General features: G+C 42.7%; 1 protein-coding gene across 4 annotated transcripts in view; it reads left to right on the top strand.

Annotated features, from left to right (window-relative positions):
* sfmbt2 (Scm like with four mbt domains 2) overlaps positions 1–27,120 on the top strand; it is a 226,443-nt gene that overhangs the window by 144,999 nt on the left and 54,324 nt on the right. For all 4 annotated transcript variants that reach the window (XM_072241179.1, XM_072241180.1, XM_072241177.1 and 1 more), the window contains exons 12-13: positions 25,565–25,678; positions 26,165–26,207. In XM_072241179.1, coding sequence (XP_072097280.1) covers positions 25,565–25,678; positions 26,165–26,207 — 157 coding nt within the window. The remainder of the gene's footprint in view (positions 1–25,564; positions 25,679–26,164; positions 26,208–27,120) is intronic.

Below are 27,120 nucleotides of genomic sequence, written 5' to 3'. Positions count from 1 at the left end.
ATCGTGGGATTGAGTTTAGGAGCTGAGAGGTAATTTTGCAGCTATATAGGACCCCAGTCAGACCTCACTTGGAGTACCACTCACAACACGCTGGAGGAACTCAGCAGGTCGGGCAGCATCCGTGGAAACGATCAGTCGACGTTTCGGGCCGGAACCCTTCGTCAGGACTGTAGGGGGAAGGGGCAGAGGCCCTATAAAGAAGGTGGGGGGAGGGTGGGAAGGAGAATGCTGGTAGGTTCCGGGTGAAAAACCAGTAAGGGGAAAGATAAAGGGGTGGGGGAAGGGAGGCAGGGAGGTGATAGGCAGGAAATAGTCATAGTCATACTTTATTGATCCCAGGGGGAGGGGGGGAAAGGTGAAGAAAGAATAGGGGAAAACACAATTGGTAGTAGAAGGAGGGCAGAACCAAGAGGGAGGTGGTAGGCAGCTGGGGGAGGGGGCAGAATGACATAGGGATAGGGGGAGGGAATTACCAGAAGTTGGAGAATTCTATGTTCATACCAAGGGGCTGGAGACTACCTAGACGGTATATGAGGTGTTGCTGCCCCAACCTGAGTTTAGCCTCATCATGGCAGTAGAGGAGGCCATGTATGGACATATCTGAATGGGAGTGGGAAGCAGAGTTGAAGTGGGTGGCTACTGGGAGATCCTGGAACCTACCAGCCTTCTCCTTCCCACCCTCACCCCACCTTCTTTATAGGGCCTCTGCCCCTTCCCCCTACAGTCCTGACAAAGGGTTCCAGCCCGAAATGTCAACTGATCGTTTCCACGGATGCTGCCCGACCTGTTGAGTTCCTCCAGTGTGTTGTGAGTGTTGCTTTGACTCCAGCATCTGCAGATTATTTTGTGCTCACTTGGAGTACTGTGCTCAGTCCTGGTCGCCTCACTACAGGAAGGATGTGGAAACCAGAGAAAGTGTGCAAAGGAAATTTACAAGGATGTTGCCTGGATTGGGGGGCATGCCTTATGACAATAAGTTGAGAGAACTCGACCTTTTCTCCTTGGAGCGACAGATGATGAGAGGTGACCTGATAGAGGTGTACAAGATGATGAGAGGCATTGATCATGTGGATAGTCAGATGCTTTTTCCCAGGACTGAAATGGCTAACATGAGAGGGCATAGTTTTAAGGTGCTTGGAAGTAGGTACAGAGGAGATGTCAGGGGTAAGTTTTTTTTTACGCAGAGCATGGTGACTGTATGGAATGGGCTGCCGGCAACGGTGGTGGAGGCGGATACGATGGGATCTTTTAAGAGACTCCTGGATAGGTACATGGAGCTTAGAAAAATAAAGGGCTGTGGGTAACCCTAGGCAATTTCCAAGGTAAGGACATGTTTTGCACAGCTTTGTGGGCCGAAGGACCTGCATTGTGCTGTAGGTTTTCTATGTTTCTATGATATGTCAGATTCGGACAAGAGAGGTTAAGGAAGTTGCTGCTTCACCTGGAAGGAGCTTTCTCAGTTAGTGGAGACTTGGAGTCATAGAACTATACAGCACAGAAACAGGTCCTTCTGCCTATCTAGACCATGCTGATTGCTTAATGTCATTTCCTATACACAAGTGTAAGGGGAACAAAATATTCTGCCAAGTCCCAACAACCTACACCTGGACTATAGCCCCACCTCCCCCATCCATGTACCTATCCAAATTTCTCAAGTTTTGAAATTGAACCTTCATGCTCAACTTGCTCTGGCAGCTTATACCACGCTCTCACCACCTCTGAATGAAGAAGATCCCCATCATACTCCCATTAAACATATCATCTTTCACCCTTAACCCATGACTTCTGCTTAAGTCTCACCCAACCTCAGTGGAAAAAGTCTGATTGCATTTAGTATTAAGAGGAATAGAGCATAGGGATTGTATTGACTAGGTACCGTGGTTCCTTGCAAGGAGTTGATAAATAACTGACTTAGTGTTGACTTACCTGAGATGTACCAGCTGGGGTTAAGCAATATCATAATAACCAAGGTCAGGTGCACGTTGAATTAACATCTCCCAGCAATATCCTCATGAAGGAATAATGTCGTGATATTCATGTCCAACGCAGAAAATGTTTCATCCACAAAAGCACAACTGACGCATGGGAAATACAACTTCCATACACAGAATTTTGAGTTGTATCTACAACCAAATTTCATAGTAATTTTCTGTCTTCCCCAGATCTGTAGTCAATTTGAATTTCAAATAGTAAGAGAAAGAAATCGGAAGAGATGTGTTTTTATACAATATAAGTAGGATCAAAGCCAGTGAACCAGACTTGTTTCATTGATTGGCCAGGAATTTGGAGTTGTAATAACTTCAGAATTATCAGTGCTCTGTGAAACTGATAGGAATTTACGATATCTGTAAAGGTGCAGTTAGTAGAAAACCAAAAATTCTATCAGTACTACTTCGCTTCTCTATAAGATGTTCTATGGTAGATTTCACAGAATGGCTGATTGATACCAACTTTATGCACTATAGTCATGGTGCCAGATCTGATATGCTTAAGCTTATTATCTGAGTTTCTAGCAGTATATTAAATCATAATTACTGCTGAACAATCTCTGGCCTTGAAAACTGTGACAATGATTCCTTCAAAAGAGTATTTAAAACTGCACAGTGTTCAAAATAGATTTTATTTCTTAATTCTTTGATTAATCCTATTTATATAGCTTAATTGTTTTCTGTGTCATTTCAATTAAAATGCAACTGAATGTGTGTAAGAGGGAAAGTGAAGATTAGGTGTTGAATTTCTGCTTGATTGGCTAAGACTGCTAAGAGAACACCAAATCTATGTTCATTAACTCTATGATTATCAACCCTTTTAAATTGATGCATTCTGAAAGAATTCAGTTAATAAAGTGAGACCATTTTAATCCTGAATCTTTCTGAGAATGGATCAACAGTAAAAGAAGACTAGAAAAAGTGTGTGCTAGTGTTAATATACCTGCTAAAACATCACCAAGATACAAACATGAGGCAATCTGCAGATGCTGGGATTTCTAGAGATGCTGCCTGGCCTGCTATGTTCACCAGCAACTTTAATGTGTGTTGACCAAAATACGGTTGTGTTTTGATGTACCTTTGTTCTTAATTTTAACTACTAGGTGTCTTGGAAGATATTTTACATTTTATTTTATCCATTGGTATGGTATTGGACAAACTTTAACCTGTTTCATTGTACTTCCACTAAGTGAGTTCTGAGACCATAAAATATAGGAGAAGACAGAGGCTATTAGCCAGCTGGTGGCGTAGTGGCATCAGCGCCGGACTTCGGAGCGAAGGCTCCTGAGTTCGAACCCAGCCGGCTCCCCAGGCACGCTTTCCATCCGTGCTGGGTTGAGCGTCGAACTAGCAACGTACCTCGTAAAAAAAGAAATTGCCTGCTGCAGAAACATCAACAGCAAAAAAGTTGATAGCCTATGCTCTCTCGAGAGTTTAAAAGACAATTTCCTTTTTCTTCCAGAGGCTATTTGGCCCATCAAGTATGCACCACTTTTTTTTCTAGTGCTATTCTCCTGTCTCCTCCCCATAAGCTTTAACCCCTTTACCATCAATCTCTGCTTTAAATAAACCCAATGACTTGGCCTCTACGGCCATCTGTGGCAACCAGTTCTGCAGATTCACCACCCTGATTGAAGAAATAACTCTATCTCAGTTTTAAAGAGATGTCCCTTTATTCCCTGAAGCTGTTCTTAAGCTTTATTTGGAAACAAAGCTTAAGAATCATCTGGAGATTTGAAAATCAGAAAAGAGAAACAACGAATAAGTGCTGAACTGTCGTTGGAAGTGGCTGAGATGGTATCATAAATGTTACCTAGATACTTGAATGTGTCACAAAGGATTGCAATATATTGATTAGCATGATTCTACCCAGAAATGCCATAATCTTGATTATACTCTGGAGCAAAATGACAAATGAGTGCAATGTCATAAAATTCCCAGGTAACACACAAAATGCTGGAGGAAGCAGACCAGGCAGCATCTACGGAAAAAAGTACGTCAACATTTCAGGCGGAGGGTCAAGGGGATGGGAAATGGTGAAGGGGGAGGGGTGGGGTTAGGCATTACTGGAAGTTTGAGAAATCCAACATGTCCGATTCCAGTATGTCCATCCATGGCCTCCTTCACTGTCTTGATGAGGCCCCACTTAGTTTGGAGGAACAACACCTTGTATTCTGTTTGGGTAGCCTCCAACCTGGTGGCATGAACATTGATTTCTAGAACTTGCAGTAATGCCTCCACCCCCTTTCTCACCATTTCCCATCCCCTTGTCCCTCTCTCATGTTATCTCCTTGCCTGCCCATCGCCTCCCTCTGGTGCTCCTTTCTCTGCCCCACTCTTTTTTTCCTTTCTTCTGTGGCCTTCTGTCTCTTTCACCAATCAACTTCCTAGCTCTTTGCTTCATCCCCCCCCCCCCAAGTTCAACCTATCGCCTGGTGTTTCTCTCTCCCCTCCCTCCCACCTTTCAAATCTACTCCTCAGCTTTTTTTCCTCCAGTCCTGCTGAAGGGTTTCGGCTCGAAACGTCGACTGCTTTTTTTTCCCCATAGATGCTGCCTGGCCTACTGAGTTCCTCCAGCATTAGGAGTGTTCGCAGACAAAACCCTAAACATCATTTGTAACAATTTGCAAATGCTCCCGAGGTTGACTAACTTTACCTCATATAGAGATGTGCTCTGATTCTGGTTCGTATCTGGTTTTGTGGAGTGGGGAGGGGTTGGGGCAGTGGAGATTGCTGTCATTTGGTTAGTAACCCATCACCACTTTATCATTTCCTGTCAGTCGCTTTATGTACAGACACTCCAGTGCCTAGCATCACTTTATGGGTGTATAATCATTCTATGTATATAAAATGTTTTGTGTATTTATTGAGTTTTTTATTTATTCATTATCTATTGTGTTGTCTCATTTACAGTTGTGTACGGGAAATGACATTAAACAATCTTGAATACTTGAATAACCAAACCTGACAATTGATATCGCAGTTTGACAACTATGACTAGTAACTCGCAGACAGCTAGTAAATTTTAAAAGAAAATGGAAAAATAAAAGTGGGTTAAAAGTGATTACTATTCCAAAGCAAAAGCATAATACTCGGAGCAGTCCTAAGGCTATGCAGTATCTGTGGAAAGAGAAACAGAATTTAAGTTTCAGGTCAAAGGTAATTTTTCAGTACTTGGGAAGAGTGGATAAGCACGTTGTTTAAGTAGCAGAGGAGTTGGACTGCAAAAAATCAGTTAGCGGGAGCATGAGAGAAAGTGGTGATTTCACTTAGGCTCGTGGCTGTCGGTTGAAAAAGGCAGCGCTTCGCGGCAGTTTTCAGTGTTGTACTGCGCCCAATCAGTGAACAGGATTCATTAGAAAGGGTGAATAAAAATAAAGCAAGCAGAGTGGCCATTGTATGAGTGGGTCAGTGTCGGAGTGTATTTGGCTCGTCAGGCATGGTTGAGATGGCTTCTTCTTTATTCTTCGTTTCTCATCTGTTGGAGCACAGTGCAGTGAGAATGGCTCCAGAGGCTGTGTTTTGTATTGTGTGTGAGATGTGGGAATTCTGGGAGGCCTCCCTCAGCCTCCTGGATAACCGCATGTGCACCAGGTCAGGAACTCCAAGCTGCAGAACCTCGGAGAACGTGAGAACCTCGAAGCTCGGTGACCTTCAGCTCATATGGGAGACTGAGGAAATGATAGATAGGAACTACAGTGAGGTAGTCACCCCAGGGTTGTGGGAGGCATGTAACGGGGTGGCTATCAGGAGAAGGAAGGAAAATGGATAGCCAGGGCAGAGTGCCCCTGTGGATTGTTGCCTGTGCTGTGTACCAGTAAGGGCAAGAATAGGGTGACTTGGCTGAGAAATTGGTGCAGGGGCCAGGAGTTCATATTTCTGGATCATTGGGCTCTCTTCTTGGGAGTGTATGACCTGTACAAAAGGGACGGGTTACACCTGAACCTGAGGGGGACCAATATCCTTGTAGGCAGGTTTGCTAGAGCTGTTTGGGCGAGTTTAAACTAATTTGGCAGGGGATTGGGAACCAGAGTAATAGTGCTGAAGAAGAGATACTTGGTTTTAAAAGCTGAGGCTGTGTGTACTGAGACTGCTGCCAATGGCAGGCTAATGATATTGCAGTCAACAGGATGAGTTCCAACGTAAAAGCCGGACAAAATCAAAAAGAGTAACAAATATAGGAATGAAGGTGTTATATTTGAATGCACGCAGTATACGGAATAAGGTAGATGAACTTTTAGCACAGTTGCAGATTGCCATGTATGACATTGTGGGCAGCACTGAATAGTGGCTGGAGGAAGATTACAGCTGGGAGCTTCACATTCAAGGATACACATTGTATCATAAGGAGAGGCAGGTAGGCAGAGAGGGTGGGGGTGGCTATGCTGGTTAAAAAATGAAGTCAAATCATTAGAAGCAGGCAACATGAGATCAGAAGGTATAAAATTGTTGTGGGTAGAGCTAAGAAACTACAAGGGTAAAACGACCCTGATGGGAGTTGTATATAGACCTTCAAACAATAGCAAAGATGTGGTCTACGTATTACAACAGGAGACAGAAAATGCATGTCAAAAGGGCAATGTTACGATAGACATGGTGGATTTTAATATGCAGGTACATTGGGAAAATCAGGTTGGTGCTGGATCCCAAGAGGGGGAATTTCTAGAATGCCTATGAGATGGCTTTTTAGGACAGCTCATGGTTGAGCACCCAGGGGATCAGCTATTCTGGATTGGGTGATGTGCAATGAACCAGATTTGCTTAGAGAGTTAAAGGTAAAAGAACCCTTAGGCAATGATCGTAATATGGTAGAATTCACAGTTTGAGAAGGAGAAGCTAAAGTCAGATGTATCAATATTACAATGGGGTAAAGGCAATTACAGAGGCTTGAGAGTGGAGTTGGCCAACATTGATTGGAAGGGAACATCAGCAAAGATGATGGCAGAGTAGCAATAGCTGGAGTTCCTGAGAGCATTTCAGAAGGCACAGGATAGATAACTCCCAGAGAAGAAGTATTCTAAAGGTAAGATGGATGCAACCATGGCTGACAAGAGAAGTGAAAGCCAACATAAAAGCTAAAGGGAGGACATATAATAGACCAAAATTAAATGGAAAGTTAAGAGGATTGAGAAATATTTAAAAACCAATAGAAAGCAACAAAAAAGTCATAAAGAAGGAAAAGACAGAGTACTAAGGTAAGCAAGCCAATACTATTAAAGAGGATACCAGAAATTTCTTCAGATATATAAAGTGTAAAAGAGAGGCAGGAGTGGATATTGGACTGCTGGAAAGGTAGTAATGGGAGACGAGGAAATGGTGCACGAATTGAGTAAGTATTTTGCATCATTCTTCATTGTGGAAGACAATAGCAGTATGCCAGAAGTTTGAATGTCAGGGGCTAGAGGATATTCTAGGGAGAGGATGCTTGAGAAACAGAAAGGTCTGAAAGTAGATAAGTCACCCTGACCAGATGGTCTACAGCACAAGGTTCTGAAAGAGGTGGCTGAAGAAATTGGGGAGGCTTTAGTGTTGATCTTTCAAGAATCAACAGATTCTGGCTTAGTTCCGAAGAACTGGAAAATTGTAAAATCCACTCCACTTCTCAAGAAGGGAGAGGGGCAGAAAAATGAAAATATAGACTAGCTAGTCTGAGTGGTCAGGAAGATGTTGGAGTTGATTGTTAAGGAAGTGGTTGGAGGCACATGATAATGAAGGGTGTAGTCAGCATGGTTTCTTCAAGGGAAAGTCTTGACTGACAAATCTGTTGTGATTTCTTGAAAGAATTGCAAGCAGGATAGACAAAGGAGAATCGGTGGATGTTGTGTACTTGGATTTTCAGAAGACATTGACAAGGTGCTACACATGAGGCAGCTTAACAAGTTAAAAGCCCATGGTGTTTAGGAAAAGTACTGGCATAGATAGAGCATTGGCTGATTGGCAGGAGGCAAAGAGTGTGGAAAAGGGAGCCTTTTCTGGTTGGTTGCCAGTGACAGTGGTGTTCCACAATTGTCTGTGTTGGGACTTCTTTTTATGTTATATGTCAATGATTTAAATGATGAAATTAATGGTATTGTAAACCAAATTTGTGGATAATACGAAGATAAATGGAGGGGCAGTGGTGTTGAGAAAGAAAAGAGGCTACAAACATACTTAGACAGAATGGGAGAATGGGCAAAGAAGTGGCAGATGGAATACATTGTTGGGACGGGTATGGTCATACACTTTGGTAGAAGAAACAAGCGTAGAATGTTTTCTAAATGGAGAGAAAATTCAAAAATTGGAGATGCAAAGGAACTTGGGAATCCTCGTGCAGGATTCCCTAAATGTTAAGTTGTGGGTTCAGTCGGTGGTGAGGAAGGCAAATGCAGTGTTAGCATTCATTTCAAGAAGACTGGAATATAAAAGCAAGGATATAATGTTGAGACTTTATAAGGTACTGGTGGCACCTTACTTGGAGTATTGAGCAACACACATCAAAGTTGCTGGTGAACGCAGCAGGCCAAGCAGCATCTGTAGGAAGAGGTGCAGTGGACGTTTCAGGCTGAGACCCTTCGTCAGGACTAACTGAAGGTTCCTTCATTTAGTCCTGACGAAGGGTCTCGGCCTGAAACGTTGACCACACCTCTTCCTACAGATGCTGCTTGGCCTGCTGTGTTCACCAGCAACTTTGATGTGTGTTGCTTGAATTGCCAGCATCTGCAGAGTTCCTGTTGTTTGGAGTATTGAGAGTAGTTTTGGGCTCCTTATCTAAGAAAAGATGTGGCTGCCATTGGAGGGTGTTCAGAGGAAGCTCACAAAAATGATTCCAGGATTGAAAGGCTTGTCATATGAAGAGCATTTGGTGGATCATCAGAAGAACATAGGGTGACCTCATTGAAACCTATCAAACAGTGAAAGGTCTTGAAAGAGTGGATGTGGTGAAGATGTTTCCTATGGTGGGTGAGTTCACGTCCACAGCCTCAGAATAGAGAGACATCCCTTTAGAATGGAAATGAGGAATTTATTCAGCCAGAGACTAGTGAATCTATAGAATTCATTGCCACAGGCAGCTGTGGAGGCAGTCATTGGGTATATTTAAGGCAGAGGTTGATAGAATCTTGATTAGTCAGGGCATGACAGGGTACAAATAGAAGGCAGGGGATTGGGGCTGAGGGGGAAATGGATCAGCCATGATGAAATGGCGGAGTGGACTCAACGAGCCAAATGTTCTAATTCTGCTCCTGTATCTTATGGTCTGTTGTCTTGTGGAGAAGATGAGGAAGAAGAAAGGGTGGGACAAAGGGACTGTCTCTGACAGCACAAGGCTAGGTCAAATGGGTTAATGTTAGATAATTATAGTTCTGTCTTTGTGTTGCTAATAACAAAGTCGTGTGTCAGGCTGGGTTGTATTACTGGATATATGGATAATTCTGGTATAGATGGAGAAAGCGAGTTACTTGCTGAAAGATTCCACTATTTTTCGTTTTTGTTTCAGATCGCCAGAATTGACAGGTTTTTAAGTATTCAAGCAACTTTTAAATAAATTGTAATGTAGTTTCTGATTTGTTTGCTGTCTTTGTACTAATTTGATCAATAGAGTTGCTAAATATTTAAAATAGTATTATACTCTCTTATAAATAAAAAAAGGTGAAAGAATAACATTGGAAGTGCATTGCAATTAATAATAAAAATTATTCTACTTATAAAATATATACATATTGCTCTTTAAAAAGTTGCATTTCTCAAAAAAGCCATGTCCAAAGTGATCGTTCCATGAAAATTTGATTTTAAATCTATCTATCTGTATATATCTCTATCTATATGTATATCTTATTATCCATTATATAGCAAACACCTTCTTTCTCTTGCAAGGAAGACAGTATTAAAAAGTGCTTGGAAATATCTTCCAAGAAGTAAGAGAATTTATATCTGTCATCATCTATGGATGCGTAGATGGTGCTTAAGTACATTTTAAAAATTCACATACCATTTGATCACTTGCTATTTTGTAACCCTGAGTCAAACTTTCAGAAGGATAAGTCATCTAGCACTGTGAAGCGTACTGACTTACAAGCATTAAGTGGGTTATCTATATGCTTTTTATTGTAACCTATCCCTGTAGAGGATGGGAGAACAAAGCATTAATGTCCAATTGATGGTGCTCCCTTTTATTTCACTGGTATAGTGTTCACAATTCAAGTTAAACAGCTTGTGCTGCATTTCGTTTGCTCTTTGTCTTTTCTGCTGAGAGATCAATTCACTTCCTCCAAATTCTAAAAGTAGAATGCTAAAAGTAGCCTCATTCATATGCGATGGGTATGATAGATGAGGTGTTCTCGGTTTAGGAGCTGTAAAGATCTGTAATCTGAACCCGTTTATTTGCTCCAAGATCCCAAATTTTTATTTATTGTAATTATTATTACATTACACTGTGCTGCAGTACTGGGTTTGTATGTTTTCCCCATGATTGCAAGTGGTTTCCCCCTCACAGTCCAAGTTTGGACTGGTTAGTAGGTTAATTGGTCATTGTAAATTGTCCCTTTGGTCAGGCAAGGGTTAAATAGACGGGTTGCTGGACAGTGCAGCTCGTTGGGCCAGAAGGCCCTATTCTGCACTCTATCTCAAAATTGATCATTTTCTGTTGGCTTCATTCACCTGGCTCCAAGGTGAGAAAGGAAATAATTATTAATTGATAATTGCGTTTGGGAACTTGAACAAGGTGTTCAGGTAGATTTTTAACAGTCATTTTGCCATCTATGCTGAAGGTTGAAAAATATCAACACTGGAAGTGTAACTTATAAAAACACTCACATTCACTTAAATCAATACACATCAAAGTTGCTGGTGAACGCAGCAGGCCAGGCAGCATCTCTAGGAAGAGGTACAGTGGACGTTTCGGGCCGAGACCCTTTGTCAGGACTAACTGAAAGAGTTAGTAAGAGATTTGAAAGGGGGAGGAGGGGGGAGATCCAAAATGATAGAAGACAGGAGGGGGAGAGATGGAACCAAGGGCTGGACAGTTGCTAGGCAAAAGGGATATGAGAGGATCATGGGACAGGAGGCCTAGGGAGAAAGAAAAGGGGGGGACACAGAGGATGGGCAAGGGGTATAGTGAGAGGGACAGATACCTCCTCTTATTTACTCCTCGATCGTGACCTCACTAAGGAGCTCCAGGCCATTGTCTCCCACACCATCACCGACTTTATCCGCTCAGGGGATCTTGCATCCACTGCTACCAACCTTATAGTTCCCACGCCCCGCACTTCCTGTTTCTACTTCCTACCCAAGATCCACAAACCTGCCTGTCCTGGCAGACCTATTGTCTCGGCTTGCTCCTGCCCCACCGAACTCATTTCTGCATACCTCAACAGGGTTTTATCTCCCCTTGTTCAATCCCTTCCTACCTATGTTCGTGACACTTCTCACGCTCTTAAACTTTTCGATGATTTTAAGTTCCCTAGCCCCCACCGCTTTATTTTCACCATGGATGTCCAGTCCCTATATACTTCCATCCCCCATCAGGAAGGTCTCAAAGCTCTCCGCTTCTTTTTGGATTCCAGACCGAGTCAGTTCCCCTCTACCACCACTCTGCTCCGTCTAGCGGAATTAGTCCTTACTCTTAATAATTTCTCATTTGGCTCCTCCCACTTCCTCCAAACTAAAGGTGTAGCTATGGGCACCCGCATGGGTCCTAGCTATGCCTGCCTTTTTGTTAGCTTTGTGGAACAGTCTATGTTCCAAACCTATTCTGGTATCTGTCCCCCACTTTTCCTTCGCTACATTGACGACTGCATTGGCGCTGCTTCATGCACACATGCTGAGCTTGTTGACTTCATTAACTTTGCCTCCAACTTTCACCCTGCCCTCAAGTTTACCTGGTCCATTTCTGACACCTTCCTCCCCTTTCTAGATCTTCCTGTCTCTATCTCTGGAGACAGCTTATCTACTGATGTCTACTATTAGCCTACTGACTCTCACAGCTATCTGGACTATTCCTCTTCTCACCCTGTCTCTTGCAAAAATGCCATCCTCTTCTCGCAATTCCTCCGTCTCTGCCGTATCTGCTCTCAGGATTAGGCTTTTCATTCCAGGACGAGGGAGATGTCCTCCTTTTTTAAAGAAAGGGGCTTCCCTTCCTCCACCATCAACTCTGCTCTCAAACGCATCTCCCCCATTTCACGTACATCTGCTCTCACTCCATCCTCCCACCACCCCACTAGGAATAGGGTTCCCCTGGTCCTCACCTACCACCCCACTAGCCTCCGGGTCCAACGTATTATTCTCCGTAACTTCCACCACCTCCAACGGGATCCCACCACTAAACACATCTTTCCCTCCCCCCCCCCCCCGCTTTCCACAGAGATTGCTCCCTACACGACTCCCTTGTCTATTCGTCCCCCCCATCCCTCCCCACTGATCTCCCTCCTGGCACTTATCCTTGTAAGTGGAACAAGTGCTGCACATGCCCTTACACTTCCTCCCTTACCACCATTCAGGGCCCCAGACAGTCCTTCCAGGTGAGGCGACACTTCACCTGTGAGTCGGCTGGGGTGATATACTGCGTCCGGTGCTCCCAATATGGCCTTCTATATATTGCTGAGACCTGACGCAGACTGGGAGATTGTTTCGCTGAACACCTACGCTCTGTCCGCCAAAGAAAGCAGGATCTCCCAGTGGCCACCCATTTTAATTCCACGTCCCATTCCCATTCTGATATGTCTATCCACGGCCTCCTCTACTGTAAAGATGAAGCCACACTCAGGTTGGAGGAACAACACCTTATATTCTGTTTGGGTAGCCTCCAACCTGATGGCATGAACATTGACTTCTCAAACTTCCGCTAATGCCCCACCTCCCCCTCGTACCCCGTCTGTTATTTATTTATATACACACATTCTTTTTCTCTCTCTTTCTCTCTCTGTCCCTCTCACTATACCCCTTGCCCATCCTCTGGGCTTTTCTCCCCCCCCTCCCCCTTTTCCTTCTCCCTGGGCCTCCTGTCCCATGATCCTCTCATATCCCTTTTGCCAATCAACTGTCCAGCTCTTGGCTCCATCCCTCCCCCTCCTGTCTTCTCCTATCATTTTGGATCTCCCCCTCCCCCTCCCACTTTCAAATGCCTTACTAGCTCTTCTTTCAGTTAGTCCTGACGAAGGGTCTTGGCCTGAAACGTCGAATGTACCTCTTCCTAGAGATGCTGCCTGGCCTGCTGCGTTCACCAGCAACTTTGATGTGTGTTGCTTGAATTTCCAGCGTCTGCAGATTTCCTCGTGTTCACATTCACTTAATCCTTATGTCAGCTACGGCTTCTGATTTGCCCTCACAGAGACCTGTTTAGCAGTAGTGAAGTCCTCAATGTACTTCTCTATATAACCAGTCAAAACTTGCACATATTCATGATTGTTATTAAGACCACAAGACATGGGGGAGCCAAACCCTAACCCTGACCCATTGAGTCTACGCCACCATTTCATCGTGGCTGATTTATTATCCCTCTCAATCCCATTCTCCTGCCTTTTCCCCATAAACTTTGATGCCTTGACTGATCAAGAACTTTTCAACCTCCACTTTAAATATACCCACTAACTTGGCATGAATTCCACAGATTCACCTCCCTCTGGCTAAATAAATTCCTCCTCATCTCTGTTAAATAATAGATGTTCCTCCAGTCTGAGGCTGTGCCTGCTCTCATCGTAGACTCCCACACTGAAGCATCCTCTCCACATCCATTCTAACTGCGCCTTGCATTATTCAATAGGTTTCAATGAGATCCCCTCCTTCATTCTTCTAAACTCCAGCAAGTACAGGCCCAGTGTCAATGTGCTGGTTGTAGAGGAAGCCACCTCTCTAAACGTCTTCCAGTCCATGTATATTGGATCTGCTGACTTAATGTCTGAGAATATTAAGGTGGCAGGTAACTAAAGACAGTGTACACAAAGGTATCCTTGGGTAATAAGTCATAATACTGGGTACTAATGTGTATTACTTGGGGAAATTGCTAAGTGTGACACATTTTTCCAGAGCCCTCTCATGGAGTGTGGCATGTTGTGTTTGCCCTGTGATTGAATGCGGAATAATAATATATCAATAGTCTATATGTGGCTAGAGTTGGGGTTAGGAGGAGTGAGGATCAGGAGCATGGGCCAGCATGTGCCTGGAATGTCGGTATGTTTCAGCCTGCACTATCCAACAAGCTTAATGGTGTCTGAATGCTCCGGTTATCCCAGGGAATTCCATGCCCCTAGATTTCACAAATCACAGAGGCTTAATGTGTAACTGGATTGCGTAGCATGTTTAACTCTTGAGATCCTGAAATAGGAATTCTAAGAAGTAGATTGGACATCAGAGGATGAATCTAAACTGCTAATCTCAATAAATAATATCGTGATGTAAACAAGATCAATCATATATATGTAAACCACAAGATCAAACCTTAGGCTTTTTTATAACAGTTAACTGATTCTTCAGAATAGAATTGAGTCGTTTTTGGAGCTGTGGATTCCATATCAAGGAAGACATTCAGAGGTAAGAATAAAGCAGGTGTTATAAGATCTGCTAAAAGGTAAAGTATACAGGTGTCCCCCGCTTTTCGAACATTCGCTTTACGAATCCTCACTGTTAAGAAAAAAAAAGCAGCGCGCGATAAAAGGCAGTGCGCGCCCCAAGCAGCCGCTCTCCCTGGATTCTCGCCGGCACTGCTTAAACATGAGCCTGTGAGCAGCCGTTTGTAAGATGAGTTCTATGGTATCTGAAAAGCCTAAAAGAGCTCGTAAGGGTGTTACACTTAGCATAAAACTAGACATAATTAAGCGTTTTGATCGTGGTGAACCAAGTAAGGACAAAGCGAGTTTGGCTTGTGGAAGCTGACGAACATGATGTTGAAGAGGTTTTGGCATCCCATGACCAAGAACTGATAGATGAAGAGCTGATACAATTGGAAGAAAAAAGGATAACAATCGAAACTGAATGAGTAATGATAAAGTATGACTTTAATTTTGAAAGGGTACATCGGTTTAGGTGATATTTGCAGGATGGTTTGAGTCCTTACAAAGAACTGTGTGATAGAAAAATACGCGAGGCTCAGCAGTCAAGCAAGCCTTCCACATCAGCCACAGCAGACGACGAACCTCGACCTCCGACATCGAGGCAGGCAGTCATAGGAGAAGATGAGCTGCCTGCTCTAATGGAAACAGACGACGATGAGATGACACCCCAGTGTCCCACCACCACAACCCCCAGGCCACGGACAGACACCGATTCACGGAGAATGCAACGGTAGCCGGGAGGCACACAGCACATCTTTAAGAAAAAAGCCGAAATAAACATGCTGATTAATTAGGTGCCGCCGACACGTAATTGCCGGCCCAGATCAGAGACGACGTAATCGGAAATCGGCACTGATCTGGGCCGACAATTACCTGCCTGGCGGCACCTAATTAATTAGCTTGTTTATTTTGGCTTTTTTCTTAAAGATATACTGTGTGCCTCCCAGCTACCATTGCACCCTTGTATGCCTCGCGGCAGTGTATCGCTCGGCGGCTTGGAGGGTGGGGGCCACTGCACCACCCAACCTGCGACGACTCAGTCTAACACACCATCATCAGTGTGCTGGCTGTCTTCCCGATTCCTGTAAGTGATACTACACTGTACATACATTATTTCTACTTTATATAGGCTGTGTATTTTTACGTGTTATTTGGTATGATTTGGCAGCTTCATAGCTTAAAGGTTACTGGAGAGTGCTTGCGTGAGATTTTCTGCTGACGGCACTTGCGTGAGACTTTCGCTACGGAGAACAGTTCAGTAATGATTGTGGAAAAGTATTTCTACTTTATATAGGCTGTGTATTTATCATATCATTCCTGCTTTTACTATATGTTACTGTTAATTTAGGTTTTGTGTGTTATTTAGCATGATTTGGTAGGTTATTTTTGGATCTACGAACGCTCACAAAATTTTCCCATATAAATAAATGGTAATTGCTTCTTCACTTTACGACATTTCGGCTTACGAACCGTTTCATAGGAACGCTCTACCTTCGGATGGCGGGAGAAACCTGTATAATTTGACTGTAACCTGTATGGAAAGAGTTAACTGTGGTTCCTCCTTGGTATATGCTAAAATAAAATGGAAGTCTGTGAGACAAAATGGTGGGTGCTTGGAGTGGGATTGTTTTGAGAAATTTAAGGGAGTGCAAGTCTGCAGCCATGATAATGGATAATGGTGAAAAACTTGTTTGTCTGGGAAAAGTGAGATCTTTGTGTATGTGCAGGTACCAAATGCATGAGAAAGTACTCGTAATGGATTTTGAAGGGTATAAAAAGGGGCACTTTCTTTGTGTAAAGGAGAGTTTTGTCATGGGCGAGGTCATGACCATTGCTAGTGCTAAGAGTTAAAGAAGATAGGGACAAGTACGTAGAGAGAGTTAAAAGGTGTTGAGTTAGAGAGACCAGGGGCTGTGTGAAAGTCTGTCAGCGTTCCACAGGCAGTTTGTTTATGGATGTATTGTTTTGATTTCTGTACTGCTACTAATGTAGACATTTTTTTTTTCTGTATTGCATTTGTGCTGGTTCTAATAAAGTGTTTTATTGTGGTTTGACACAAGTGCAATGCCTCCTGTTGTTTGCAAATGTGTATACAAATGCCCTGAACTGAATGAGAAAGGAACACAGAACAAATTTTAAAATAGTTTTCGTGACACTCTACGCCCATTCATGTTTGGATTCGATACATTTATTGGAAGTTGTAGGTAGTTGGGCTGCCTTCAAGAGGCAGAGGAATTATTTAATTAGGAAGAGGTTGGGATCCACACATTTAACCAGCTTTGTCCTTTTTGTAAACTCACTTTTTCTTCCACAAGCCTGGTGAAAAACCTTGCTGCAAAAGGAAGAGCGGACATATGAGGGGAAAAGCTAAACGTAAAAGTCAAAGTAGTCACTAACTGCATCTGAATTCTCAATTGTCATTTTGTGCTTTGGGGGGTGGTGTGATTTAAATATCAACAGTATTTGAGAAGACAACCTTTCAAAATCAATGTTTTGTATGGATGCAGTGGTACTCTTGACAATACTGTGGTAATTGTTCAAGGTGTATTGCATCTTTGCAATTTAGTGATTTGTTCATGATTCTGACGGTCATCTGTTGATCAATCTCTGACATGTCTTCTGGAAATAATTCATTAAATATCCTTCCATACAAAGAAGAATAGGTGGGGGGGGGGGGCTTTCAAATATATATGAAAAAAACAATTTCATTAGTATAAATATCATTACCCTGTAAGTGTGTGATATACATGTAATCAGATCTTTTTCTTACTAATATTGTTGAAATCAGACTAATATCATACATAGGGAAAATTGGTGGGCAGAATTTTAAATATTTCTTAATGCAATGTAGACAAGTTTAATTTTTGAGCAGTTTTGTTGAATGCCCCAGGTGTATAAAGTGTTGCTCATTTGTTAATTGTTTTGCGTCTGTGTCTTAGTGTAATAGTTTATAGTGCCAGTGATCAGGGTTCAGTTTTTGTTTCTGCCTGTAAGGAGTTCATGTGTTCTCCCCGTGACTGCATAGGTCTCCACCTGGCGCTCCAATTTCCTCCTCATATACATTTCAAAGACATATGGGTAGTAAGTTGTGGGCATGCCATGTTGGCCCTGAAAGCATGGTGACACTTGTAGGGTGCCCCCAGCACCTTCCTGTACTGTTGGTCATTGACGCAAATGGTTCATTTCACTGAATGTTTTGATGTACATGCGACAAATAAAGCTACTCTATCGAAGGACTTCATGGGTGTATTATCGTGGGTGCCCTTGATCCGTAAAGACTTGTTAATAATGCACGTACGTGAGCAAAGTGAGGTGTCAGAGACCATCTTAAAGGAGGAAAGAGAAGTAGAGAGGCAGAAACGTTGCAGGAGCTCGAGTGTTTAAGGCCTTGGCATCTGAAGGCCCAGCTGCCAAAAGTAGAGCCACTAGAATCATAATATCATAGGGTGGACGTGGAGAGTGGGCGAGTTTAGGACTAGAGGACACAGCCTCAGAATACAATCATCATCATTTCTTGCCACACCAGACAGCCAGCCACTCTAGTGTTGTTTGGTTGATGTTGAGCAGGTCAGTGTCAGCTAAATCAGGTGAGAGAGGGAGTTGTGCAGAACGTGTTCAACGTTCTGCACCCTTTCGCCACACTCACAGGATTCGCTGATCTTTAAACCCCACTTCACCATATTGTCTCCCGTCCTACAAACTCCCGCTCTCAGAATACAATGATGTCCCTTTAGAACAGAGTTGAGAAACAACTTTAGCTAGAGGGTGATGAATCTGTGGAACTCATTGTCATAGACGGCTGTGGAGACCAGGTCGTTGGGTATAGGTCATTGGGAAGTTGATAGGTACTTGATTAATAAGGGTGTCAAAAGATACAGGGATAAGGCAGGCAAACTGTTTTTTGACATATAATCAGCCATATTGGAATGACGGAGCAGACTCAATGGGCCGAATAGCTTAATTCTAGTCATGTCTTATGGCGAGTAGGACTTAATGATCTCAGATTTTTAGGGCATGGAGCAGGAGGGTAAGCTTGGAATAAATTACAATATATGATCTCAGAGGTAGCAAAATTTAAGTTTCAGCACCCTGTGAGGTAAGGTATGGGATGAGGTGTAAGGGAAAGTTAGATGCAGTGGAGCCAGGCAGAACAGGTTAGAGTTGAACTAAAGCAATCTTCCTGATGACATTAATAGATTCAAGAGCCTGGGGCTGCCATACTGAGACAGTCGGTTACTAAATTATTTCTTCAGTTCGCTTGTGATAAAGAATCTCAAATCATATGTTTTTGTACATGATATCAGAAACACTGAAAATGTTTATTATTGCATAAATAAATCTTGGATTATTTTACTTTTAACTGATTTGAAAGCTGAAGAAAAGCCCGCAAAGGACTACTTGGGGAAAATATAACGTCTTATTTTTTTGAAAATGGATAAGATCCCATGCCAGCAATAAATGTCAACTTTGTAGAATTTATATTTGTTTTTAAAGAGCTTCAGCAGACTACTGACCGACCCAAGTCGTTGTCGGATGAACTGGTCATGGGCCTAACAGTAGTGCCCTAATAGGCAGAGGAGATTTCTACAATTAATAGATTTTGAAATATGCATGTCATTATTTGCCACTTTAAATTTAATTTGACTATATTGAGACTGACAGTTGATGCAGTCTTGTCAGATTTTTTTTAATAATCAAAAAAAAAGTCCCCTGAATTTGACTGCAAATGAAAACTAAAAGACTTGAAGGATATCCAGAAAATATATTTTACATGACAATTCAGAAACAAATGAAAGCTATTCCTCACTGGATCTATTTAAAATCATTTGCTATAAATGTTCTTTCTATATTTATTGTGAGTGGAAATAATAAAGTGCCATTTCTGAAACTTCAATGAAAACCCATCTAGCCTCAAATGTTTTTTCACATGAAGAGGAATAAATCCTGAAGGCACAATGCCGACGCTGATGTATGTGGTCAATAAATGATAGCTTGCACAAAAAGATAAAATTGCTATGTTCAAACTTCATACACTATTTATGGAAGCTTTTCTTTTATATTCCGTATAACTAGCATAGTTTTAACTCCCAAGTATTTAGTCGACTACAAAAATAATAACTGACAGCAAATTTAATATTGTAAATAACCTTGATATAGCCCTGAATTTCCTTGTGTGGATTCAAAGGAAATTTTGTCGGATGTGGGATCTTTCCCCTCCAGCACATATGGATTTTTTAAAACATTACTGAAGAAACCAGCCCAGGAGGAAGTATGTAGATATTCCATGGTGTGTATTTGTGTTTCTTGTAGTTTGGAAAGTAACAGAGTGGTTATTGAGATCATAGATTTGTACGGTACAGAACAAGCCATTCAGCCCAGCTTGAGCTGGTCCCATTCCCTCATATTTGGCCAATATCCTTGTAAACCTTCCCCATTCATATACTGATCCAAGTGTATTTTTCAACACTGTAATTGGATCCATCTCTACCACTTTCTCTGACAGATTGCTCCACATAAACACCACCCTTTGTGTGAAGAAGCTGCCCTTTAGATCCCTTTTAAATCTTTCCCCTCTCACCGTAATCCTATGCTCTCTAGATGCAAATTGCTCTACTCTTGAAAACAGGCTGTGAGCATTTGCCTTATCTGTGAGCCATATGATTTTATATACCTTTATAACATCACTCATCAGCCTCCTGCGCTCCATGGAGAAAAGTCCTAGCCTATCCTATAGTCCAACTACCAGTAATCTTTTCTGCATGACAATGAAGGAATGGTGATTTGTTTCCTGTTAGGATGATGTGGGAGTTGACAAGGACGTGCAGGTGATGGTGTTCCTGTGGGGTTAGGAAGAATTGTCAACATCTTGGCAAGTTGCGAGAGTACATTGTGGTAGCTCCTTTCTCTGTGGTGGAGAGAGTGGTTGCTTTGAGGTGGTAAATGTAGTGACAATCAAGTGAATTGTTTTTTTCCAGGATATGTGTTAAAGGCACATTCATCCATGCAATTGGAAAATATTGGAGACTTGAGAGATGCTGGGATCCAGAAAAACACACAGGGTTCTGGAAGCAGTCAGGTCAGACAGCCTGACCTGTGGGAAATGGACAGTCGGTGAATCAGGCTATTTTCCCCACTATCTTTCAGTCCAGATGAAGGGTCTCAAACCAAAACTTTGACTGCCTAGTCCCTTCAGAGATGCTGCCTGACCCACTGAGTTCCTCTAGCATTTTGTGTATTGCTGAAGTGGAAAATATCATGGACCATTCCTGACTCTCATTTAGACCATAAGACCTAGGAGCCAAATTATCCCTCTCAACCCCATTCTCCTGCATTCGCCCAGTAACCTTTGAGACCCAGATTAATCAAGAACCTATCAACCTCTGCCTTAAATATACGCATTGGCCAATGATTCCGAGGCTGTTACCTGTGGTTCAGGACTCCCTCACTATAGGAAATATCTTTTCTACATCCACTCAGTCCAGACCTTTCAATATTCAATGGGTTTGAATGAACACCGCCCCCCCCACCACCACCACCCATTCGTCTGAACTCTGATGAGTACAGGCCCAGAACCATCAAAGGCTGCTCATATGTTAACCCTTTTATTTCTGGGATAATTCTCATGAACATCCTCTGGACTCTCTCAAATGCTAGCACATCCTTCCTTTGATAAGCGGCCCAAAGCTGGTCATAATACTCCAAGTCCAGATTGACCAATGCCTTATAAAGCCTCAACATTACATCCTTGTTTTTGTATTCTTGTCCTCTTGAAATGAATTCTGACATTGTATTTACCTTCCTTACCAACGACTCAAACTGCAAGCCACTTGTCACCTGCAGCCAACCAGAAAAGGCCCCCTTTATTCCTACTCTGCTTCCTGCCAGTCGGTCAATCTTCTATCCATTCTAGTACCTCTCCCATAATACCAAGGGCTCTTATTTTGTTAAGCAGCCTCGTGTTGCACCTTGTCAAAGGCCATCTGAAAATCCAAATAAGCGACATCCAATGACACTCCTTTGCCTGTCATGCCTGTTATCTCAATGAATTCCAACAGGTTTGTTGAGCAGGATTTTCCCTTTAGAAAACCATTCGGACCTTAACCCGTTTTATCATGTGCCTCCAAATACCCCGAAACCTCATCCTTAATAATTATTCTATACCAGACTCTAGTGATTCTTTAAAGACCATTGCAAATGCTTCTACAATCTCGACAGCCACTTCTCTCAGAACCCTGGGGTGTAGTACATCTGGTCCAGCTGACGTGGCTTCCTTCAAATTTTTCAACTTCCCAAACACTTTCTCTTAGAAATAGCAACGATACTCTGACAATCTTGCATTTCTGTCATTCTGTTGGTGTCTTCCACAGTGAAGACTGAAACAACATACTCATTAAGTTCATCCACCATTTCTTCCTCCCTCATTACTACCTCTCCAGTGTCATTTTCCAGCAGTTTGATATCCATTCTTGTCTCTTTCACTCTTTATATATCTGAAAAAAATTTTGTATCCTCCTTTATTATTGACTAGATTACCCTCATATTTCATCTTTTCTTTTTTTTTAGTTGCCTTCTGTTGCTTTTTAAAATCCTCTACCTCCCCACTATTTTTTTGCTATATTATATGTCTTCTCTTTTACTTGCATGCTGTCTTTGACTTCATTTGTCAGCTACAGTTGCCCCATCATTCCTTTATAAAAATACTTCATCTTTGGGATGGATTTTTCCAATGACTTTCAAGTTTCACCCCGAAACAGCAGCCATTACAGTACTGCCGCTGTCCCTGCTAGTGCCCCCTTCCAATCAACTTTTGGCCAGCTCCTCTCTCATGCCTCTATAATTTCCTTTTCCCCACTGTTATACTGATACATCTGATTTTAGCTTCTCCTTCTCAAATTGCAGGGTAAATTCTAGGATAAAGGACTCCTTTACCTTAAGCTCCTAATCAAATCTGGTTCATTACACAACACCCAATCCAGAAATGCTGTTCCCCTAGTGACCTCAACCACAAGCTGCTCTAAAAATCCATCTCGTAGACATTCTACAAATCCCCTTTCTTGGGATCGAGCACCAGCCAGCTTTTTCCAATCTATCTGCATTTAGAAATCCCCCATGATTATCACAACATTGATGTTTTACATGCTTTTTCTATCTCCCGTTGCAATTTCTGGCCCACTTCTTTGCTACTGTTTAGAGGCCTGTATGTAATTTGCATCAGGGTCTTTTAACTCTTGCGGTTTCTTAACTCTACCCACAAGGGTTCTACATCTTCCAATGCTATGTCACCTCTTTCTAAGGATTTGATTTCATCTTTTACCAATAGATCTACCCCACCACTCTCTGTGTACCTGCCCGTACATTCAATACCATGTGTACCCTTGGATGTTAAGCTCCCATCTATGGTCTTTCAGCGATGACTTGGAGTTGCCCACAATATCATACCTGCCAATCTCTAACAGTGCAACAAGATCATCTGTCTTATTCCTTATACTGCATGCACTTAAATATATCGCTTTCAATTATGTATTATCACCCTTTTTGATTTTGGTCCCCTGTTACACTGTTAACTCGTCCCACTGACTGCAATTGTGTCCTGTGGCCTGCCCGTCCTTCCTCCACAGTCTCACTACACACTGCACCTGTATACCAACTGCTCCATCCTCAGCTGTATAATTCCAGTTTCCAACCCCTGCCAAGTTAGTTTAAACCCTCCCGAACTTCCGCCTGTTCACCCTGCCCCTTTAGAATGCCGTGGACGCAGTCTGAGACATCACAGACCCTGGCACCTGGGAGGCAACATACCACCATTTAAAAGATGGTGAGCAGGCATTGTGAGTTAAATGGTGAGTCACCTACCACAGAATCCGGTTTCTCGTTTGCCTTAGTGCATTCATCACGTGTGTGGCTTGTTAAGTTTCTCCTCAGTCGTGGTTGCCTGGATGTTGCAGATTTGATGTTCAGCATATTTGAAGGAAGTGTGCTTAGACTTCCTCCTGTTGGAGATAGTTGGTACCTGTGCAACTGCAGTGCCAGTATTCCTTGGCATTTAAAAGCAAAGAAAACCTTTCTATGTGCAAGAGTATGCACGATTTCTTTATCTGTGGAGGTGCTAATGAAACTGAAACTGTTCACTGATTGCACGTTTCTGCATCTGACTATATAGTCAACCTCTTATTTCATTTTTTAGAAAAAAAAAACTGAAAACCTAAGTCATAGGAGCCAAATTAGGCTATTCAGTGCATTGAGACTGCTCTGCCATTCGATGAAAACTAATTTATTCTGCCCTGCAAAGCCAATCTTCTGTCTTCTCCCCATTACCTTTGACACCCAAACTAATCAAGGATCTATCAACTTCTGCTTTAAATATAATAATAGTAAGTACTTTATTAATCCTGAGTGGCCAAGTGGTTAAGGCATTGGACTGGCTACCTGAAGATCGTGAGTTCGAGCCCCAGCCGAGGGAACATGTTGTGTCCTTGAGCAAGGCACTTGCGACGATACAGGTGCCAAGCTGTATGGGTCCTAATGCCCTTCCCTTGGACAACATCGGTGTCGTGGAGAGGCGAGACTTGCAGCATGGGCAACTGCCGGTCTTCCATACAAGCTTGTCCAGGTCTGCGCCCTGGAGAGTGAAGACTTTCCAGGCGCAGATCCATGGTCTCGCAAGACTAACGGATGCCTTTAATTTAATTTAATTTAATCCCGAGTGGGAAATTATTTTGTTACAGCAGCAACATATAAAAACACACACCTAGCAATAATAATAAATATAATAATTAATAAAGTACAGAATAATATGCAGAATAATACTTTACCAATGTGCAATAATAATATATGAAATAATAAAACAGACGTTTGTACTATGATGTGTGTTCTCTTGTTGCACAGAGATGAACTATGCTCATGTTCATATAACATGTTGTATATGCTCATTGCACTTGGTAGGGAAGATTTTCTGCAACAGTCCTTGTGACAGCTGAGCTGATTGAGCCTGTTCAAAAGGGTGCTCTGCTGCTTTTTCGGGTAGGTCATGGAAAGGATGTGCCTGATTCTCCATAATGGATGACAGTTTGTTTTGTGACCTCCTCTCCACGACTAACCCAATGTCTTGGCCTCCACAGCCATCTGTGGCAGTGAATCCCATGATTTCACCACCATCTGCCTGAAGAAATTCTTCTACATCTCTGTTCTAAAGGGACATCCTTGTATTCTGAGGCTGTACCGTCTGGTCATAAGTCCACATCCATTCTATCTAGGCCTTTCAGTATTCTATAGGATTCAGTGAGATCCCTCCCTCATTCTTCTAAAATCCAGTGAGTACACCCCCAAAGACATAAAATGCTCCTCATACATTAACCCTTTAATTCGCTGGATCATTCTCATGAATCTCCTCTGGACCTTTTCAATTCCAGCACAGCCTTTCTCAGTTAAAAGACCCAAAACGGCTCAAGGTCTTCGGGTATATTTGAAGTGGAAGTTGATAGGTTCTTGATTAGTATGGGTATCAAAGTTTATGGGGAGAAGGCAGGACAATAAGATTGAGAGGTGCAGGTGATTCTTTTTTATGATCAGTCATATTAGTCCTTCTGAGTTGCCTCCAACCTGATAGCATGAACATAGATTTATCTTACAGTAAGTTCATCATGCTTCCCCCTCTGTCTTTTTCCATTCCTCGTCCTGACTCCCCCTTTACCTATTCTCTTGTCCTCATCTAGCTATCATCTCCCTCTGGTGCCCCTCCTCCTTCCATTTCCCCAGTGGTTCACTATCTTCTCTCAGATTCCTCCTTCTTCACCTTTTCCATCTGTCACCTCCCAGTTTCTCACTTCATCCCTCCTCCCCCAACCACAGACTTTCCCCCTCGCCCCCTAGCTTGTCATCTCCCCCCTCCTCCACACCACCTTATTTTGGCTTCTTTCCCCTTTCCAGTCCTGCTGAAGGGTATCATCTGAAATGTCGTCTCTTCATTCCTTTCCATAGATGCTGCCTGACCTGAGTTCCTCCAGCATTTTGTGAGAGTTACTCATTTTAAAAAATTACTTTTCTGTATTTCAGATTCAAAGAAATCTATCCCGGAATACATTGTTGATGTAGAATCAATGGATATTTTTCCAGTTGGTTGGTGTGAAGCAAATGGCTATCCCCTAACCCCACCATGTCGTTCAGTCTGTAAGTATCATTGATGAAGTACCCATTATTCAGGTCAAATTAAATGTTCGGTGTACTTGAATAGTGGATTTTTGAGTGTTTGCTAGGAAGTTTAAGATGGATTAAGCTTATGGGATTGATTGGTGAGCTTACATGGGGAAATAAGGCAAGTCCTTCAGAAAGCCAGATCCAAGTATTGACTTCCAGACTTTACAGAGTATGAACAAGGTTTAGACTGGCATGCATGTCTCCATAGACGGGCTGGAATTTTAAGTGTGTTTGTTGAACCACTGACAATATTGTCATTGTCATTTGAAATAAAATGGTGCGCTTAAATGGGATCGTAAAATCATTGGCACTTTTATGCTACTGCTGAGAATAAGCTTCACCCACTTAAAGAGAAATTGCCCGTCTTTATCTTGTCCATCACTGGGTTGTGAGAACAATCTCCAATTCAAAGAATTAAGTCTGCCTGGGAAATAATCTTTCTTTTTTTCTAACTTATAGGTCAGAAACAGAAGAAAATTGCTGTAGTGCAACCAGAGAAACAGTGAGTTAAGACTAAAATTGTCACGTGATACTGTTAAAGACTATTCTAATGAGGACCTGCATGTTGTAATAGTGTGCAGAGCTTGACTGTCACTGGGTCCTGATGCAGAGTCTTTCTCAAACTGTTGACGATCAAGGTGACCTGCTGAGTTCTTCCAGCAGTTTTATCTTATTATCAATTTCACTGTCTGCATTTAGGCATTTGTCCTAGAAAATACTAGTGAGCTTAATATCAATTGACAATACCATTTTTCAAACTTTTCTACAATCCTGTAAAATATAATGTCCATTCCCATTGTCCTCTCCTATCAGATTCCTTCTTTAGCCTGCCACTTCTCACCTCCTAACTTCATCCCCTTCTCCCACCCACCACCTTCACCCTCACCTCGCTTCAAATATCAGCTTCTAGATTCTCCCCCTCCTCTTCTCCCCCTCCTCTTCTCCCCCTCCTCTTCTCCCCCTCCTCTTCTCCCCCTCCTCTTCTCCCCCTCCTCTTCTCCCCCTCCTCTCCTCCCCCTCCTCTTCTCCCCCTCCTCCTCTCCCTCCCTCCTCCTCTCCCTCCCTCCTCCTCTCCCTCCCTCCTCCTCTCCCTCCCTCCTCCTCTCCCTCCCTCCTCCCCCCCCCCCCAACTTCCTATCCATTCTTGATGCCCGAAATGTCCACTATGTATTCCCCTCCATAGATGCTGCCTGACCTGCTGAGGTCCCACAGAATTTTGTATGTGTGTTGCTCCTGACTTCCAGAATCTGCAGAATCTCTTCTGTTCATTACTTATAAACCCACTCTGTTCCATAATATGAATCCACTTCTGTCAAATCAATGGTTTATTACAGTGGCTGAAAAATTTGAATCATTTTAGTGATGCTTTTGATTACTTTTACGTTGCTGATCTAATATCACGATTAGCTGCATGA

This window comes from Mobula birostris, chromosome 23 (genome assembly GCF_030028105.1).
Source record: "Mobula birostris isolate sMobBir1 chromosome 23, sMobBir1.hap1, whole genome shotgun sequence".
In the NCBI taxonomy this organism is placed as follows: Eukaryota; Metazoa; Chordata; class Chondrichthyes; order Myliobatiformes; family Myliobatidae; genus Mobula; species Mobula birostris.
Note: the sequence above shows the minus strand (reverse complement) of the source record. Positions and strands in the feature narration are given on the sequence as shown.